The 21,654-nt window shown below is 38.7% G+C and overlaps 2 protein-coding genes across 2 annotated transcripts; both read right to left on the bottom strand.

Moving 5' to 3' along the window:
- Positions 1-10,563: 10,563 nt before the first annotated feature.
- Positions 10,564-12,184, bottom strand: ATPC1 (ATPase, F1 complex, gamma subunit protein). Its single transcript, XM_021965842.2, has one exon. It carries the CDS (start codon positions 11,970-11,972, stop codon positions 10,842-10,844), a length of 1,131 nt encoding a protein of 376 aa, XP_021821534.1. The 5' UTR covers positions 11,973-12,184; the 3' UTR covers positions 10,564-10,841.
- A 382-nt stretch (positions 12,185-12,566) lies between these two features.
- On the bottom strand, positions 12,567-20,228 carry DUO3 (Homeodomain-like superfamily protein). The gene is made up of 9 exons (XM_021965841.2): positions 19,743-20,228; positions 17,616-19,329; positions 17,142-17,502; positions 16,887-16,971; positions 16,346-16,402; positions 16,008-16,067; positions 15,483-15,704; positions 13,338-14,822; positions 12,567-13,105 (listed from the first exon to the last, which is right to left on the bottom strand). The coding sequence occupies exons 2-9, from the start codon at positions 19,249-19,251 to the stop codon at positions 12,656-12,658; spliced, it is 4,356 nt and encodes a 1,451-aa protein (XP_021821533.2). The 5' UTR covers positions 19,252-19,329; positions 19,743-20,228; the 3' UTR covers positions 12,567-12,655.
- Positions 20,229-21,654: the final 1,426 nt, after the last annotated feature.

Genomic DNA, 21,654 nt, shown 5'->3' with positions numbered 1-21,654 from the left:
TGTCCAAACCTTATGGACGTTGGTTTCAATCTGATACGTATCGGCCTGAGTATCGTAAACCAGCCGGGAGATATTTTGTTTTCCCTAGTTCCCCAGGGTAGTCTATACGTGTGCTGAAAGAGGGTGACACATCCCCGGCAATGGCGGAAGACAACGGCAGTACTGAGTCGGGCATGCCTCACCACCCTCTCATGAATGATTTACATAATATGGAAGGTATTCAAACCTCGCAAGCCTTGGCACTGACACAGTCTATTCCCCACCTCATTCCCAATATTCCGGACCTAAATGAGCAAGTTGACTTCTATGATGAGGATTCTCTAGGTTCGCTGGCCCTTATTCCTTTTAGGGAAAACGCAATAAAATTTCCCATATTTTTAGACGATGATCACGTTCCTGCTTCCCTCCTAGGGCCTGAGGATTGTGGTCTCTCCTTCAATTTATCAATAGGGAGTCAGACCAACAACCATGACTATTGTGATAATGGAATTTCAAGCTGTAATTCCTCCTTGTTGAGCTATACGGATTGGAAACCACGCACTGGCACGACCTTGGGCCCTCCAACCAATCAGCCTATGAACCCGCATATTCTTCATCTTCCAGACCTAAGAACCTCAAATCCTAACAATCGGCAGTTTAATGAGGCAACCCAAAATCTATCACTGGGCTCTGACCCTTTCAACCTTAGCCCGTTGATAAAGCGAACATCTAAGGCCCACAAATGTCAACAGAAACTAGGAAGAGGGCATAGAGCTCTCCAGCAGCCTTTTACTACACGTTCCCAAAGTGATTCTTCGACTACTTCTCTCATAAGCACCTATCATAAACGTGCTCGACTATCCCTTTTTTTATGCAAGTCCACCTGTTCCCAAGAGGTCCTGCATCCATGATGAGAGGAATGTTTTTTCAACGATGGAGACTGAGATTAGGGATTATCTTTAAGCTCTAGCTGCCCGTATGAGTATTTCATTAGCGGTTGATAGGGGTTTTATGAATTTTTTTTTTAGAGTGATGCTCTTCAAATTATGTCGGCACTTTAAAGGTAATCCATGGATCGATCTTTTCTTTGACCGATTATGGAGGATACCAAGACTGTGTTGACTCAGATCACTGGAAAAGGTTTTATCCATATCCGCCGAAACGCCAACGGTGTGGCTCATCGTATTGCGAAGTGTGCAACTCACATCGATAACCTTGTTAGTTGGTTTGAGGAACCAACAGACTTTATTGTTGATCTCCTATTTGTAACTTTTAGTTTTTTCGGACATGTTCTTAGGGGGATAGGGAAGGGGACTCTATTGGAGGTAAGGTTTCTTTTCCCACTTGCGGTTGAGAAGGTAGGCTACTTAGGTAGACCGACGACCACTACGCTTCGTTTGGTGTAGAGTACTCGCCTAATCTTTTAGGACATAGTTTGGTTTTTTGTACTTGTTACTGATCGGTGCATAATTACATATCATTTTGTATCCTTCTAACTTATGATTTGGGTATGTTTTTGAGTTAAACTTGTGCTTTTAATAAGTTTTGTGTTTGTTTCAGTGTAATAAGCTTGAGACTCATTAAATGCATTTTGGAGACGAGTTAGCTCATCGATGTCTGCAGATCAGTCAACTTCACGAATTGATCTGTACTTGCTCAAGAAGAACCAGATGATGAGCCATACATCATTGGAAAGATGCGGAAGTCTAGTTTCTAGAGAATTTTACGGTTCATGATTCCGAGTTTTCATGATTCCGAGTCTTCTAGAGAAAGTTATACAAGTTTTGGCAACTTAAGGTCAAATTCGGCACCATCTGCGTTACTGGGCCGAATATCACATTTGAAGGGCTTTCTGATTTTGCCTTGAGCTGGGCTGCATATGCTTGGAAAGATAATTCAAAGGGTTTGAAGATCCAGATTTTTCCAAATTTTGTAGGAGGGAAGATCAAGCCCAAAACAAGCCCACAAGCTGACTGCAATGAAGTCAATTCCAATCTATTTTCGGCAGTCAAATTGCAAGGCCCAAAACGTACACTTGTACTGCTCATATGGGAATACATTCTTGATAAAGGTTGTTCCAATGGGTGTCTATTATGACATATCCAAATTTGAGCCTCATTGGATACATATTGAAACCTCAAGCCTTCCTACACCAAGTCTGGTTCAGAAGAATCATTTCTTTTCAGCAACCAAAAGAAAACCACATGGGTTGGCAGCAAAAGGCAGCCACAATTGAACACCTTTAAAAACCCATGTGAAGAAAGCTCCAAGAGCAGCAAAAGAAGTATGGGATGGAATTGATTCCAACCACACTAACATAGACAAGATGAAGTGAGAGTTATGGGTTGTATTAAAAGAGGAATGGTGGTGTTGGAATTCATCATGATGTTCCTCCCTCTTAGCCCTATAAATAGAGAAGTCTTCAAGCTTCAAAACACAACCCCAAAGGGGGGGAGCTCTCAAACACTTCTCTAGAGCTCCCCTCCCTTCTCTCCTTCAAATTCTCTTAGTTTCTCTTTCTAGTTTTCAATTGTTGTAATAAAATATTTGTGCTGAAATTCTCCTTAAGTTTTTCTTAGTTCCACTTTACTTTTCATTGTTATGTAAATTCTTTTCTTTAGTTTCAAGTTTGATTAGTTTCCAAGTTTCAATTATGGTTTTTGTTCTTATTTGTTGGCACTAAAACTGAACAGATAGAGATGAGTGCAACTTACAAGCGAGATGGACGATCGAGAGATCGATTGAGTGTTGGATGCCGATTCTTCCTGTCCTTGGATGCTGATCCTGAATAGAAAGAAGTCGAGACTCGTAAGGTTTATGGAACCGGTGTGGAACCAGCCTAAGACCCTCCGATGCCGAAGTAAGTTTGGTTTCTAAGAGCTCTTGCTGTTGACAATATATCAGTATATAAGTCAAGCTGAAAAGTCTTACCCCTGTACTGTGGTGAAGGGGTGTATTTATAGAGGGCATTTTGTATGCTCTTAGTACTTTCTTTCGATGTGGGACTCGTGGGAGGGCCCTGTGAGGTTGACACGAGTCCTTAGATATTTCGGGCGGGTGCTTCGAGGTTGATTGTGCAGAATCGGTAGGGGGCACCGATTGTAGACGGGATGGGCCTGTAGCAGCTGTTGGTAGCTTTGAGACAATGCCATCGGTAGCCGATACCGATTGTTCAAGGCCTTGGGTACTTGGGTGAGTCCCCATGATCCACGTGTCGTTGTATGAGTAGAGGATCAGATATGGTACAAACAGTAGTCCCCCAAGTTACCGATTGAGAAGCTTCTCGGTTGGGGACTTGAATCTGTCCTCGGCATTCTGATCCGGACTCGATGGTCTCATTGTCGCCGATGGTGGCATGTAGTCCCCCAAGTACCCGAGCGAGTGAGCTTGGAAAAGAGACGGCGTTCGGCTCAAGAGGTGAGTGAGAACTCATCAATGTGCGCCTGCCGTTCGGCACGAGGGGTGAGTGAGGACTCATCAATGTGCGCCTGCCGTTCGCTAGTGGAGTTGTGTTTGAAGGTGGCAATTTATGCCACGTCTGGGAAGTTGAAGCGTCTCTAAGGATTTGAAAGGTTTCAACTGACAACGTCTGGGCTTCTCCATGCATGCGTGACACGTGTCGGTATGGCTGTGAAGAGTCGCGTCGATTCGTATCCCGATGCATCGCTTCGCTTCCCGATGCGAGATCGGCTTTATAAATATGAGGGGTAGACGAGAGTTCGAATTTGTACCATATCTGATCCTCTACTCATACAACGACACGTGGATCATGGGGACTCACCCAAGTACCCAAGGCCTTGAACAATCGGTATCGGCTACCGATGGCATTGTCTCAAAGCTACCAACAGCTGCTACAGGCCCATCTCGTCTACAATCGGTGCCCCCTACCGATTCTGCACAATCAACCTCGAAGCACCCGCCCGAAATATCTAAGGACTCGTGTCAACCTCACAGGGCCCTCCCACGAGTCCCACATCGAAAGAAAGTACTAAGAGCATACAAAATTCCTTCTATAAATACACCCCTTCACCACAGTACAGGGGTAAGACTTTTCAGCTTGACTTATATACTGATATATTGTCAACAGCAAGAGCTCTTAGAAACCAAACTTACTTCGGCATCGGAGGGTCTTAGGCTGGTTCCACACCGGTTCCATAGACCTTACGAGTCTCGACTTCTTTCTATTCAGGATCAGCATCCAAGGACAGGAAGAATCGGCATCCAACACTCAATCGATCTCTCGATCGTCCATCTCGCTTGTAAGTTGCACTCATCTCTATCTGTTCAGTTTTAGTGCCAACATTATTCATTATGCTTATAAGTTAATATGCTAGTTTGAATGATTGATCACCATTTAGGCTTGCATGTTAGCTATCTTGGTTTGAATTAAGAGTAGACACCATGCTTTAATTCGAATTGAACTATGAATAGGAAGAGTATGTATGGACATTCGACAACAGGGATTAGATACACACATGGTTGTTTAAAATGTTCTTCTATGCTTAATGGATTCCTAATGCTTAGTTTAGGTTAGACAACAGATGATCAAATTAGGGAATTAGGAATACAAGGTTAGGACCAGACACCATGGCTTAATCATACTTTAGCTAGAATCAATCCGTTAATCTAATTGAACTTGGGAACTTATCTGCTTGAGTTATTTTCTTTTCTTTTTTTCTTGTTTTATTTATTTTCTTTTTTGTTTTTCTGTTTTGTGTAGGAAAACTGAATTGGATTATTCAATCACCAATTCCTGTGGAATCGACCTTGCACTTACATATGCTATACTACCGAACGGCTCGTGCACTTGCGAGTATCACAAGTTGAGGATGCAGCTGAATCGACGCAACAATTACTCCTTTTCCTCATTAAGAACTTGTGGGTTGTGACTACCGTACTGCATTGGCGGGTGAATCAGAGAAAGAAAAAAGTCCAAATGTAAGTGACGTTTTGCTAGGTATGTCTGAAGAATAAGATGATGTGAACTCAAATTCCCTCAGTCCATCTGAAATTGTTGAAAAAGAACACATTGATTCACAATTTTGGTTTATAGTTGGAAAGATGGCAACTTTGGTTTTGCAGAAAGATACCAGTGTTCTGACATTGGTAAACTCAATGTCCCTCAACCCTCCTCTTGATTCTAAAATTGCTAATTCTAAAGGAGTTAAAAAAGATGTGGATGAAGATGAGGAAATGGATGTAGACCTTCAAGGTGCTCCTCATGTTCGAAATGTCAAATTGTGGAGATTTTTGAGAAACAGGAATTGGTTCTATTTCAGGGTCGAGTCAACTTGGCCCGGAGAAGGAGAAGCAATTCTGGTATTCTACATATTTGCTTTATCAGAAATCAGATATTGGTTGAAACCTTTCTTAGTATTTAGTTTCTTAATCTTGTAAATTTGGAATGCTAAATAGGGTCGTTAGTATGAATGATCCTCTAATTTCTGATATGTTAACTTCTAAGGTAGCTAGCTAACGTAGCTAGAAACCCACTAATAAGCACTAATTTCTTGCTTATTTAATGTAGCTGATGCTAATTTATTTAAGGCTTAGGCACATTATATTATTATCTGTGTTTTTGGGTTTCTACTAATTCCAAAAATTAGGTAAGGCAATGTAGTCAGTCTACTTTCTTTGTTGAGCTAAGTTGAATTATTTGAATTATTTGTTCATATATTATTTATTTTTTGTAGTGATCGATCCGCTCTTATGGTTGTCAACAACTTTGAAACTCTAATGGGTCACAAACCAGACCGACTCTCGAAAGGAGTCGTTGTGGTAAGAAAATATATTTAGGGCTCGTTTGGTACACAAGACTGTCTTGGCATGGACTATGCTTAGGGGCTATCTTGGCTTGGCTTGGCTTGGTCTAAGTTGGATAACACTTATCCTGCGTTTGGTGTACGCTTGGACTAGGACTAGATTTTTTTTAGTTTTTCAAAACTATCTATGTATATGTATATATGTATAAATACATATATTATGTATGTGTACACATGTATTTTATAATATATGTGACATTTATGTGTATATACATGTATATATGTATATTATAAATAACATAAACATATGTATGTATATATATATGTACACATACATGTATATACATGTATATATATTATATTATAAAATACATATATATATGTATTATTATACCCATGTATATATGTATATTATATATATATATATATATATATATATATATACATTATACATATATAATATATGTGTATATAGGTGTATATATGTATATTATAATATATACATGGGTATAATACATACATATATATATGTATTTTATAATATATATATACATATGTATTTTATAATATATATATACATATGTATTTTATAATATATATATATATATACATATGTATTTTATAATATATATATATATATATATATATATATACATGTATATATGTATATTACAATATATATAATACATATATAATGTATATGTGTATATGTATACTATAATACATACATGGGTATAATATATATACACATATATGTATATATACGTATATATATATATATATAGATATGTATTGTAATATATAATATATATTACATATATACATGTATGCTATTATTATAATATTAATATGTATATGTGTATATGGGTATATTATAATAATAATATACATGTATATATGTATATGTATATTATATATGTATATATGTGTATGTACATATATACATATATTATAAATTTATGTCTATATACATGTATATATGTACATTATAGTATATGTGCAAGTAAGTTTAATAATAATAATATATGTTATTAATTTTACAATATAATATATGTATTTATACATTGGTGAGCATTGGGACTAGCTAATCCTCCCCTTCCACATGGGATTACTAGTCCCCTCCTAAGGAGGTGTTTTTGGTGGGCCCGGTATTAGCAATCCCATCTAAGACTAGGATTAGATAAAACAAACATGGTACTAAATTTAGTCCAAGCCAGTCCAAGCCAATCCCGTGTACCAAACGAGCCCTTAAAGTTTAAACATCTCATAACTTAAATTAATTATAAGTCAACCTTTTGTTTTCTAAACTCTTGCTTGTTTTTTTCTTGGTTTACAAGGGGACTCGAGGTGATGATCATGGTTTGGTGATGGCGGAAGAGGCGATGGGGATGGTGATGGTTCGAGTTGAGATCGTTCTAGCTCTGACAGTGGTTCTGATTCACTGGATGTCATCCTAGTTATGTCAGATGATGAAGAACTTTCTGCTGGTCATGTCCTCGACTTTAGTGACTGTGTTAGCTCTGCTATCCTACAAGAGCGAGGGAAATATGTGCCAGTCAAAAGGTTCACACACCTAATGTATACCGTCTAATTTATTTTAAAGATTGAAACTCCTGGAAACTACACTACTGTGGACATGGGACGCTGTTGTTGTAGCTAAGCTTGAAGGGGTGTACGCCTACAAGCAATTTGACATATAGTCATCAGAAAGTAGCAATTTCTGTCTGTTCTATGAAATGTTAATGTTTCTATTTTTTTCTTTTGATTAGGTTCTTTTCATATGGATGAAGATGACGGAGTGGATGAAGATGAGGGAATGAATGTAAACCCTCAAAGTGCTCCCGATGTTCCAAAGTTCTGGGTGTGGAGAATTTTTATAAACAGAAATTGCGCAAGAATTGCATATATGAACCTCCCGGAGCCTACGAATCTGATGGAGTTGAGGAGTGGATGACAAATCTTCTCCAGCGGTATGAGCCAAATGTGGCCGAGTAAACTTTTGACTACTATGATGCTTTTGTTTGGTTGTGATAAATGGGGACAAGGAAATGGGAATTGACACCGAACAATGTGGGAGGGAGAAATGGGGTTTTGTTTGGTTGAGATTCAGAGATTGCAAAAGTTGCCTTTTCCATTGGGCTTCTTCAAAAAGCTATAATTAATCAATGGTCCAAATCTCAAGTGGATTGGGCGGGAAGGATTGGCCTTTTGGTTTGTGGGTGGGTTAAAGTGTTAAAAAAAATTAGGCTTATTATCACAAAACGTCCCTGACGTTTGGGAAATTATCACATTGCATCCCTAACATTTTTTTGTATCATTAATGGTCCCTAACGTTAATACAGGTACTCTTAAATAGTCTCTCTGTCAAAAAAACCGTTAAATCTAGGGGTATAATCGTCAAATCAATCCAAAATTATAATATTTTTTTTCCTTCCCTTCTCTCTCTCTCTCTCTCTCTTTCTCTTTTTTTTTCTCCTCTCTTTCCTCTTCTTTTCTTCTTCTTATCCTTCGTTGTTTCTTCTTTCTCTCCCTTTTTTTTTTTCTTCTTTCCTTCTTTGTTCCTCATTTTTCTTCTTTCCTTCTTTCTCTTTTTTTTTTCTTTTCTTTTTTCTCTTTTTTCTTCCTCTTTCCTTCTCTCGGGGTGGTGATTTGGGTGGCTAGAGTGCTGGGTTGGTGGGCTGTGGAATGGGGCAGGGAGAGAGTTGCAGAGAAAGTACATAGAGGGGCAGGGGTATAAGATCCCACGGTGGTAGTTATGGAGGTCGAGGTGGTGGTTTGGGTGGCTAGAGTGGATGGGTTGGTGGGCTGTGGGAGGGGGCAAGGAGAGAGTTGCAGACAGAGTAGAGAGAGGGGCAGGGATATAAGATCCCACGGTGGTGGCTTTGGTGGTCGGGGTGGTGGTTTGGGTGGCTAGAGGAGACAAAAAGAGAGAGAGAGAGAGAGAGAGAGAGAGAGAGAGAGAGAGAGAGAGAAGGAAAGGAAAAAAGAAAGAAAGAAGAAGAGTGAGCGGGGCCAGGCGGAGAGAAAGAAGAAAGAAGAAGAAAAGAAAGAGAGAAGGGAAGGAAAAAAAATTATAGTTTTGGATTGATTTGACGATTATACCCTTGGATTTAACGGTTTTTTTGACAGAGAGACTATTTAAGAGTAACTGTATTAACGTTAGGGATCATTAATGATACAAAAAAACGTTAGGGATGCAATGTGATAATTTCGCAAACGTCAGGGGTGTTTTGTGATAATAAGCCAAAAAATTATATTGCCTAAGCTGCAGCCCGACCCAATTAACCAAGAAATTAAAAAAAAAATTGTATTTTTTTTTATCAGATTTTTAATAAATTCTATCAAAGAAAGAAATCTATACGTCTTTCTGAATTCGTCCAAAAAAAAATACTTTTTTTCCCAATTAACCAATAAATTAAAAACAATTTGTATTTTTTTTCTCAGATTTTTAATGAATTCTATCAAAGAAAGAAATCTATACGTCTTTCTGAATTCGTCCACCAAAAAAAAAACGTTTTCTGAAAAATGTCCCCTGAAATTTTAGCTGTGGAAGCGAAGCTCTCTATGATATCAGGTCAATAAGAACAAAATAGAAGTAAAGAAACATTTTTGTCGGCATAGAAGAAAATTTGCGGGGATAAGTCTACCGACGGATTTTCCGGGCTAGAAGGAAATTTGCCGGGATAAGTGTATCTCGACGACATTTTGTCAGCATAGATGAAAATTTGCCAGAAGTGACAAAAACGGTGAAAATAAAGTTTTTATATTAAAAAGTCCATTTTTTTGCGTCTGAAAAAAATAAAGCAAATTGTATTCATTGATAAGGCATGCATAGATTATGGGCAATCGCGACCCCCCGCGCCTTACCTAATTTGAAAACCGTTTTCCTTTTTTCCTCTTTCTTTTGATGGAATAATAATAATAATTTCCCAAAGAAAAAAAATGGACCGTTGCTTCCCGCCGCAAAGTTCCTATTTAAAACTGCCTTCAGGCAGGCTAAACATCAATCCAGGCCATCTTTCTTCTTTCTCAGTTTCTCAAAAACTTTAAACCATGAAGCAAAAACTTTCATTCTCAAGGACCTCGACGACAACAAAGAGACACGAAGGTTCTCACAAGTTCTCAAGGACCTCAACAACAACAAAGAGACATGAAGGTTTTCACAAGTACCTAAAGCCAGGAACACTTGCCAAACTCAGGGACACCAAAATCACTGCAACATCTCAAAGACACCATCAACATGACCTCAAAACTATGAACTCTCTCTACCAACTTCTTCTATCTTCAAGTTCTATAGCCTCCTCTTTCGGGTCATCGCAGAGTGGAACCTATAACCAAAGTGATCATGGAGGCCCTCATTTTCCTCTCCCCACAGTGAACCGCCCTCGGTGTTTACAGCGAAAGAAATTGGTAGCAGTTAAACCAGTTTTTTCTGATAATTAGCAAAGCGCTTGTATACAGAGTACTTACATGCCTGACAATTCTTTTATTTATTTATTATTTTTATGTATTTTTATTGGCCATTGATCATATTTGCCTATCTGTAAAATTAATATTACCAATTTGTTTTTGCTTTCTTCATGGCTGTACCAATTTGGTCGTTTGATTAGAAAAGGAAAGGCGGAGTTGGGTTTGAAATCTTAATTTAATCGTTGGTTGATTTACTAAATAGCTTGTATGAAGAGATGGCTTGGCTTAGATTTTGTGATAAATTAATACCATGGCAATGGTTTTGGTTTTGGTTTTGGTTGGATTGAAAGTAAACCCAAACATGAGAGGTTCTTTAAGAAAATCTATATGTAATTGAACAAGAGACAATATATGAGAAGAAGGGATCTTTAATTACATTAGCAGTATTATTGGCTATGATGGAGAAAAAAGGACATACAATATATGTGGAATGCCCTGTTGTTCCAAAATACATTTCACTCTCATTGTGTGCACAAAGTTTATGCGCTGTTGAGAATTACAATCAAGTGTGAAATCTGCATAAGTACCGATCTTCATTATATTTCGACGAATAATGGAACATCCATACCTACAAATTAAGACGCACAAACTCATGTGGAGGAGAAAAGAAGCACCCCCATTATCCAGCGATCAAACTAAAGCATTGGCACCAGAAACAATCTCCAATATCTCCCCTGTGATTTTGGCCTGGCGCTGCCTGTTGTAGACCCTGGACAAGTTCTTCTTCAACTCCACTGCATTATCAGTTGCATTGCTCATAGCACTCATCCTAGCAGCAAGCTCACTAGCTAGTGACTCCTGCAATGCCCTCAAAATCTGACTGTTGAGGTACAAAGGCAGCAAAGCATCAAGAATCTGAACTGGATCCTGCTCGAATTGCAAAACCGGTGTGAAATCCACGGTTGTTGTCCTCACCACATCTCTCTCTACAGTCAACTTCCCTTCCTTTGTTGTCAACCTGAAGAACTCATCATCAGCAGCATCCACACACACACCATTAATATCACAAATCTCTCCTTTTGGTGAGAGTGGAAGCAAGGTATGAATCACAGGGTCAGACTTAACCAACGACACGAATTTGGTGTACAAAAGCTCAACTTTGTCAACTTCTTCACTCACAAAGAGGGAGAACACATCATCTGCTATGGCCTGTGCTTCTTTGGCAGTTGGGAGGTTGTTTCCCTCAAGAAACTTATCAACTGGAATGTAAGGCCGCCTTAGAAAATAAGAGTTACCCTTTTTGCCAACGCTGATGATCGTGTATTCGAGACCAAGAGCCTTCAATTCAGATATTCTTCTCTCAGCTTTCTTGATAATTGCATTGTTGAAACCTCCACAAAGACCTCGATCGCCGGTTATGACAACAAGAGCAACTTTCCTGACAGGCCTAACATTGGTCAGAGGAGCATCTATGTCTTCCACTTGGAGCTGCTCATTGATGTTGTAAAGAACTTCCACAAGAGTTTCCGAGAAGGGTCTTCCATTAACGACAGCTTCTTGAGCTCTGCGGACTTTGGCAGCTGCCACAAGCTTCATAGCCTCAGTGATCTTCTGGGTGTTCTTTACAGAATCAATACGTTCTCGAAGCTCACGGAGACCGCAGTGAATCGGAGACACAGAAGACGATCTTGAGGGGGTGGCAGGGAGAGAGTTTTGTGAAGGAAGCTGAAAAGGGCCGATAAAAGAACGGCAGGAGAGCGAGGAGGTGTCAGAAAGGGCAGGTTTTGAAGACACCCACATTGTCAAATTTGAACAAGACATGGTTTTAATGGGGCTTCTGAAGCTCTGAAATGTAGGGAAGAGAAGCTGCTGATGAGGAACAGAGAAGAGGGTCTGATATGTGAGATTTGGTTTCTTTTAGACTGTTTTTTGGGTTTGTCAATTCTTATCTTCATGTGAGTACTTCTGGTGTATGGAGGCAAAGAGTGGGAATGAGTGGAGGGAGAAGGAGGAATTGGATGAGGTTTTGGGATAAGGATTTTGACCGTTGGTGATCGCCTGGGGCTGGTAATTGATTCTCATTTTATCATTAATTCATGGGTGGGTCCTATCTTACGTGGCATGATCTGAGTGGGATGATACTTGGACGGTATATGCGGCTAAGCGGTAGAGATTGCCTCTGTGTAAAACTCCAGTTCAGTTAAGAAAGGGTCAACGTAAAATTTTCTTTTCTTTTTATCGAATAATTGAGAGCCACAAGCTCACACAAGCAATGCATCATTGCCAAAGTTGTCAATTTGAGAAAAATATCAATCTAACCCAGTGAAAGATGCTCATGTCAGTTGAATTGATGTAAAAAAGTTTCAACAGAAACACACCCAAACGTTGAGTTTTAGGCACCACTGGCTTAAAGGGTTGAGGTTCAAGAAGTAAGATATTATTTATTTACTGATCAACTAGAAAGGGGTTAGTATAAGCGCATAAACAAATTAGTATGTCTTGTGTTAGCCATCACTGCTGGAGTTTGAGTTTTCTACAGTCAAACCTATGTTCAAACATGTATTGGTTCTGCACACACGCTTCCTAGGTTTCCTTATTGTGGGATTTGCTAGAGGACCCAGGCTCAGTTGGTGCGCCATGTCCACACCTTGTCTCTGTGCCACAACTTCTCTTGTGCTGAGTTTTGCATTCTTACAAGACCGAGCGGGACGAGATGAAGACAGATCATTGGCAGCAAGACCACTGTCATTTGTGCTTTCGTCATGCTTGGACATCATGTGTGAAGGGCGATCGGGTGCACATGAATCCAAACTTAACCATGAAGAATTACTGGCATCGTCCAAGGATGGAGTGCTGTGAATATTGTCCTGAGTATGACAGCCGGCTTTTGGCTCACACTGTTTGCCATCAGGATCTACTGTTGCAGGTCTTTTTGTTGCAAACGTTGGAACATCCTATAAACAAGAAAATAGAAATTCAGAAAAGGAACAAAATGATATAGATATAAACATTGAGAAAATATTAATAAAAAAACTCCTCCCAAACAAGATTGGTGGCACCAACAACAAGAGAAGATGAAGGTCGCAAGTAGAATTAGTCAGTTAATAACTTAGACCAGAAGATACAATACGTGTTTCCCACAGCCAATAGAACCTTAGAACTAACCAAATAAAAGAGAAAACTCACCTTATTCTGCATCTCAGCAATTCCTTCACACGCCGATCCCACCTCTCCTTCAGAATCAGTCATCTCTTCACACTCAAACTCAACATTTTCTTCATTTTCTTCATTTTCTTCATCAGAGTCACTCAACTCTTCCTGTTCCATCTCAATATCAGGTTGAGACTGCTCACCTGTATCATCTGCATTGTATCTGCTGAGATTATTACTTGGTATAACCAATGTAAGGCCACCTGAAACAGGCTCGCTACCACTTCCAGAAGAATTTTCAGCATGCCGATACAATGAACTATTAGCACATTGAGTTATCATAATAGTTCCAGAATCTGAAGCAGTTGTTCTTGATTTAACTGAATTATGCACAGCAACGTCTCTCCTTTTCAAAGTTTTTTCCTTTTCGGATGTAGAACTTAGGTGGATCTCCAAGTCCAGTTCATTAGCTTTCTCATTAGTGCCCAAAGCCTGTGGATCAGTATTGCCCGGCAATGGAGTCTGACTAGTATTAGAAAGGGGTGCAGTTGAGCATGTCGTTACTGGGACACTACTTACATAATCAGTTCTTTGCATAAGTGGATGAAAATCAATGGCATGTGATGTTGAGTTGGATGTCTTCAATGATTTGTCAAAACAATCAACTTGGCTTCCTTGATGAGGATTATGAAAAAGGCTTAAATTTAGCTGAGGCTGATTTGCTGAAAGAAAACTGAAAGTACTGGAATTTCTGTTGCTGCAGTTCAACGGGTAATAGGGTAGGCGTCCATCTTCAGGGGCTTGGAACAGCAAAGGATGCATATGAAGGTCAGAATCAGTATCTCTTCCTTCCTCTACACATTTATCCTTGACGATCCTAGAATCTTCCGGACGCAAAGTTGTAACGCTGTCTTTTGGAGAATGAGTTTTATTCTGTCTAGATGTCATGGCATCAGAAATCCCCAACCTTCCAACTTGAGAAAATTTAGAAAACAGATTGTCTGTTGCAGAAGAACCACTACCACCTCCAGAAGCAGAAACCGTAGAAGATATCCCACATAAAGAGCCTTTGAAGGCAGATTGTGAGACTATACGAACAGATGGTGGAAGATTCACAGGAGGCAATTCTGGTGCTAACTTAACTAATTGTGCACCATTAGTTCTACGAGCTCGATACCGCCGATAATTGAATTGAGATTTGAAGGCATTTGAAGTCATATGAGAAACAGAATGATTCGTTTGTGTGGTACCGGATGCAAAATGTCTAAAACCAGTGATTAGAGATGGGCTCTGCTGATACTTTGACACAGTCTGGGTTCGGGGACCTTCCTTATGCCCAAAAACATTTGCCCATTCACGGATAGCTTCTTGGGATAGGGTACCACTATGAAGATTTCTTTCTCCACTGGAAGTACCCGGTCTCCAATCTGCTAAAAAGGCCTCATGAACATAAGTTTCACCTGCATTGTCTGTGAAACCATCTGCGCTGTTCTCTCCACCAGACTTTTCAGCCTGGCAGTCCTGCAGTCATTACCACAGTTAAATATAATCATCATCCACTTAATGAGCTTTCAATCATCTACAACCCAAGCTGAGCTGAATTAGAGGTTTGAGGGAAAAGAAAAAGGGTCCAAACGAAATTCTGATACAATTCTGAAAAACGAGTAAAGTCAGAATGGGCGCACACTTCCCGCACATTCATGCTAAACTGGCTAACTTAAAGACTCTTTGATGCATTTCAATGTAACTATTAGAATCAAATGGTATAATAGGCCATGTAAGTGGGGATAGCCCTCTTTTTCCTAAATTGTTTTCTTTCACAGGCTGAACCCAAAACCTCCTATTTCTTACATTTTTTAATTTATTTTTAATTCCTAAACTTCAGAAAATTCTACACAAACTATACTCCTAAGCCTCAATATATTCATCAACATTTAGGAAGCATAGAATATAATTAGCTAAAATTAAGTCTAGCAAGGCAGCTAATTTAAAGCCTACCCATAACTTTTCTAATATAATATTTGATCTCGTCTATGAGTGTTACTATGAGTGTTACTATGAGCAGTTCAGCAGTCAACACAGCATTTCATTTTTTATATTTATCACAAAAAAATTACTTAAAAATTAATGCAAATAGATATGGGATTTTGTCCAATGTTCTAGGTTTAAAGGAAATCAGACCTCTTTCTCATATGAATTTTGCCAACTTGACAAATCTGCATTTTTATGCTTCCTTCTTTTTGATTCATATAACCTTCTCTTCTCCTTTTTTGCTTCATCAAGCTTATATGACTTCTGAGTTCCAAGAGCAATGCGCCACTGCCGGGGCAGCAAGTTTGGATCTCTATGTGGGACAATGAATTGCCATATGGACATCCAATCATATTTATAAGCCTTAAGTCCCTGAGTATGGGGGTCATAATAAATCAGACAGCTTGATTGCATGAGAATCTGATACATAAACATGAATGCACCAATACATACTATATACATAAACATGTATTTATCCAGATGCAGTGTGTGAGATGCATCTAAATGCATGTTAGCTGTCAATTCTGATCTAACAACTGAGACTTGGTACCTTATATGAGAAAAAGTCATTATGCATTTCAAAGCTTTCATATATGAGAAAATGAATGTAATGCTTTCAAAGCTTATATATACATATATGTATGTATAATATTTATAGGTTTCGGATAAAATTACCTCCTGAATACATGCTAACTCTTCTGCAGTCAAAGGTGAGTTTTTCATCCTCCGAACTGCCTGCATGAAGAAATAGACAACTACATGAGTTGCTGAGATAAAAGACAGGGTATTGTCCAACTACCCTAACAATATTTGACTTTTCATGCCTTCGCATGAATTAAACTCCAATAAATGACAAAAGTCACCTTCTCATAATGGTGCTCATTTACTTTTTATAGAAAAATGTAGGAGGTGAAAGCACAAATCATCTCATTCCACCAATAATGCCTGTGTACCAAACAGTAATACTAATAATTTAATATAGAAATATTTCAATTAATAAGTTCATCACATACCTTTATGGGATTTTCTGGTGCTTTTGATGAGCAGCGGTTTTTCTGCCTAACAAAAATCTGTAAAATAAGAAGTTCATGTCAAATAAAATAGGCCACCATTGCTTATAATTTTATGACATTCATTGTACTTAACCATCAAGCAGACACTGAACTGAGTCCACAATAAGAAAGTAGTTAATTCTTAATTGAATAGCAACTGGCAGTATTCTGAGATAAAAAAACTTGAGCATTTTGACTTCAATCTTCTCAGATAAAACATGTGGTTGCTCTATTGCTGAGCAAAACAAACATGAGCAAGCTGAAGTTCTGGTTCAAGCATAAATTACTACAAAATTATGTGGTTGCATTACATTACAAAGAAGTGGGGCTTTATTGAATACAAATGTTCCATACTAGTAATGATGCTTTGACTAGAATGTTCTCTGTACTAAAACATATGGCTCGTCTGCTGATTAGAAGAGCATGAATAATGAAAGACTTAGCAGCAAAGAAAATAATCAGAAAATTTTGTGCTCACAATACATAGTCTAGAAAAGATTACCTGGCGCTCAGATTTGCAAGGAAGAAAACGTTGTTGAATTGCCTTCCAATCCATATTATATTCCATCAACCCCAATGCTAATAATCTGCATTGCAATTCCAAAATAAAACACATGAACCTTCGTAAGAAAGTCTATACAACTACAATAAAGGAATACTGCAGATTGATACTAAACATGATATCTAAATTCTGACAGCAGCAGCAAATCAGGATAAGCCACCAACTTAAGAATAAAGGAGAAAGCGTGCAACTCACTCATCTTCTGCATCAGTGAAAAGCACTCGATTTGCCATGTTTCCAGCCGGTGGCTTATGGGGAAATAATGCTGGATTGAACAAAGGAAAAAATATCTGGGCTAACTTTGATATTTCCCTTGGGACTATAGCAACCGATTGCTTCTTGGTACTTTCAACAATGGTAGCAGCCAGTGACTTCTTGGGTGGTTGTTGACTAGACGAAGATGGAGCAACATTGGAAACTGAGGAACCGGTTCCACTTACAGCTTCAAAATTGGCTTGAACACATAATGGAAAGTCAGGAAGTGGAAACAAAGGCTCTTTTTCAAGGCGTGTATCAGAACTAGTTTCCACGTAACACCGTCGATTTTCCTGAATAGCTGTCAAAACAATTCAAATCAATGGCAGACAGATAAAGATCAAACTTCTCGACGCAAATGTGCTAGCAAAAGCATGAAAAGCATGAAAAACACTTGAGACCTTCATGGTATACCTGTATCAACTTCATCCATGTATCTTCCAACTAAACTAAGTGGAGCTACATCCAAGACAGATAGCACAGGACCACTTATAGAAGGCACCCAGAAAGCACCCCCCATATTCTGAGAGAACCCCACCTGTCCATTAGGAATGCATTCACGTCTACCTTTGGAAGGAGAAATATTTGGGTAAACTGCCATCTGATTATTCGAAGAAAAACATTCTCTACATGCATCATATGCGAGGGATGACACTAAGGCGCTTTGTGTCGTGTAGGAATTAGGGAACTCAGTTGGCACTGCTGGGAAAAAGCAAACAGCAGGATATGGTACACTCTTCCGTGACAGTACCTCGTCACGCTTATGGAGCATCTCAAAGATCAATCTCTTAACCTGGGAGGCAATATGTTGCCGAGAGTAATCAGGAGCACACAGAGAAAATACTTGAATAAGTAGCTGCACATGTTCATGGATCAAGCAGTGCAACTGGCCAATCTGGTGAGCAGTGAATCCATTTATAGAACGATCTTCTACTGTGGAAGACAAACAGCTTGAAGTTGTCCCAGGCATTAGAGTTCTGCTGGCCTGGGTAGAGAAAGAGGACATTGGTCCCTTTGGCAAAACTGGTAAAAGGGGGCGCAATGGCCTTTTTGTCTGTCCTAAAATCTTCTTCTTACATTGAGCAGGAGCTTTTTGGCATCTATTCTGCCTAGTCTTCGGTCGTCTTCCAGCTCCTCCATTCTCCTCCACAACTTTGTCCTTTACATTTTCATCCACATCACTCTCAAGTAACTCTTCAAGTTCTATCTCAAAGTCTGCATCATTATCCTCATCTTCATCATAAGCATTTTCATTTTCTTTAGTTGACTGGTCATCACCTTCACCCTGTAAAACAGCAGTGAGAAATTTCCTGTATTCTTCTTCATCATCAATATTTTGGAGGTCGTCATCATCATCTGTTTCTTGAAGAAAAGTCTCGAGTTCATCAAGTGTGAAACTTGCTAATGAATAGCGGGCCCGGGTGCGTTTACAAATAGCATCCTCATCCTCATCATCTAAATCCATAGTGGGATTCTGGATGTCTTCTGTGTTACTCAACCCTCCTACCATAGCATCATTAACATCAGTTCCACTGCCTGAGACATCATCCTTTTCTTGAACAGTTTCACTGGCTGGTTGAGTGATGAAGGCAGCCATTCTCTTGTTAGTATTTCCAGGAACTGTTTTTTCAAATTCATTTTCAGATGCACCTTCAGGAAAAACAGTAGTTTGCATCACGATTTCTTCCTCCCCATGCTCAGATTCTCCAACAGAACACTTTTGCACCTCACGAGCCACGCTCAACGAATTAATGCCAGCAGTTTCAACAGTGTTTCTGCTGCTGTCAACAACTTCACCATCTAAACCTTCTACTTCAGAGCTCAGACTTGAAGAAGCTTCTGGTGAAAGGGTTCCTTTTAGAAAAGGATTGAAATCTACATCTTCGTCCTCGTCCTCATCCTCATCCTCATCCTCCTCAAGTCTCAAACTACTCTCATGCTGCTCACTCAAGCTTTCAGTAGCAGGAAGAGCATTTTGATGACGAAGATACCCAACTTTTGTTGATTGTGCATTTGGACACGAAGACATTTTGGCCAAGCAATATAGCATGCAGCTGATCCTTAAGATTCTAATTAAATCTTGAAGTCATAACAGGCCCAAAAGTCTCTGGGATGACAATTAAAACACCTTTGCCACATGAACCATGGCAGAAAATGAAAAAAAGGTTAAATTTCAGGCTGACCAGTAATGATACACTGAATTAAGTACGAAGTATGTTTATTAGAAATTGAATTAGGCAATAATGAATAGTTGAACAAATGGGCATATCTCAGACTAAGCTACCAAGTACACTCCCCCCCCCCCCCCCCCAAACGCCCATCACCCAACAAACAAATTCAAAGTAAAAAATCCCAATTTTATATTCGATAAGAGTCTCTAAATAAATCACTTAGCTCAATGCTAAAATCACTCAATTGAACTCTTCAACCTGAACTGACAATTTATTAAAAAGACAAAACAAAACTCAAATTCAACTAAAACCAAACGTTTAAACAAGCAAACAAATACAACACAATGTTGATGCAAAGCGAAGCCCTCACCTTTTAAAAGAAAGAAAATAGATATATCAGATGATGTGTTGCCCTGCCAATAATTCAACTTCTGAATGCCAAAGCTACGATGATTGTGATTGGGAAGAAGAAGGCCGCCTGCTGCCTGTTTTGAACTCTAGTAAACTTGGACTTGGCGTCTAATTACACCAAAAACCCAATGCACCTTCGAATTTTAAGATCAAAATCTAAAATCCACAACCATCAAATTTTATCTAATTTCACTCCCAAAAACCCTACGTCCCAAAATGTCAAAACCAGTGATTGCGAGCGAAAATTGAAATACGGAAAATGAGATGATAGGCTCGAGAATTGTGCAGCCGCTGTGAAGCCTGTAAATCGGTGTTTGCTCCTCTGGGACACAGCCTCTGTAACACCGTTTTGGGCAACGAGGAAGGAGCGGGTTGGAGATGAGCCACGTCGGCAAGTGTCGTTTCGTCCTGTCTACCAATACTCGAAACGCCAGGGATCTTAGCCGTTTCGCTTCGCGGTATTTGCCCTCGTCCCTCGCTTACAAAACGCTGCGTTTGGATGATTTATAAATTAGGCGGGTACTGTGGTGGAAGTGGAACACTAGAAAAGCTGAATTTATGCTCCTTATTTTTTAGTTAAAACTAGACTCTCTGCACGTGCTTTCGTGCCTACAAGAGGCTTTTTTAAAAATTTATTTTAAATTTATTTTAGAATTAAAAAAGATAATGGATTGTTGTGTTCCATAAAAATAGGATCCATTATTTGATTTTTCTTTTAATTTTAATTTTTTAAAATATGAAAAAAAATGTGAATTTACCATATTATCCTCATTTAATTAATAATTTCAATTCTTAATGTTTGCATTAACCAAAGACATTTTTTGGTATTTTGAATGTTTCACCATTCTCTGCCTTTTGCTTTATATATATAGATTTAGCTAAAAACACTATAAAGTTATTTTATGAGTTCTTTATAAAATTTCAACTCCAACCATACTCCCTAGTTTAGAGAATCATAAACATTATTTCTTTTTTCAGTTTAGCATAAATACTCTCTCTTCATATAAAATAATAATAAAAAATAGTTAGCATAAAATAAATACTTAAAATAACATTAAAGTAAAGAAGTATTTAATTATATGGAACCACTATGAGTCATCTCTCTCTCCTCGTATTTAAGAGCTCCTAGAGGTCTCTATTTTAGGAGTTGGATAGGGAGCATGGGTGGAGGTGGGTTTTCTCACTTCCTCCCTAAATTTTATTTAAGGAGGTGGTTTAGGAAGTCCATTATGGATGCTCTTAAAACAAAGAAGTTTTTGACAATGGATTCCTACCACAGTGGTGGTGGCTTCCCCTCCCCTCCAATGTAACCAAAAAAAAAAAACTGATTTTAACCGTAAAAGTCCCTAAATTTCATTTTCGTCCTTTAATTTTTTCAATCATGCCAATTCAGTCTTTCCATCACATTTCATCTATTTGATCAATTTGAACACAAGTATCTTCTAAAACAACCTACCCAACTCTCTACATCCAGTTTTCCCAAATTGAAACCCTAATTCACATATCTATCCCATTTCCCTCAAATAGAAACCTCAATTCACCAAAATCCATCAAATCTCCAAATTCGAACCCAAAGCATCAAAAGAATCCCAATTTAGCCCCAACTTTGCTTTGGATAGCTCAAGATGGACTAAAAAGAGTCGGATTTATTCCCAAAAAATTTCATCACGTGCAATTCACGCAATTAAAATTGATGAGAAATATGACGAAATGACTAATTGACACGAATAAGAGAGCTGAAGAACTAAAATAACATGTTAAATTAATAGAATGACCAAAATGAAACTCGAGTATAAGTTCATGACAACCAAAAAGAAAACTAAAATGTTTTGTGACCCGACCCGACTTAATAGGTCGGGTCAAAAACCAAA

Source organism: Prunus avium, chromosome 4, assembly GCF_965620075.1.
Source record: "Prunus avium chromosome 4, drPruAviu1.hap1.1, whole genome shotgun sequence".
Taxonomy (NCBI): domain Eukaryota; kingdom Viridiplantae; phylum Streptophyta; class Magnoliopsida; order Rosales; family Rosaceae; genus Prunus; species Prunus avium.
The sequence above is the reverse complement of the archived record's forward strand: the minus strand, read 5'-3'. Positions and strand labels throughout refer to the sequence as shown.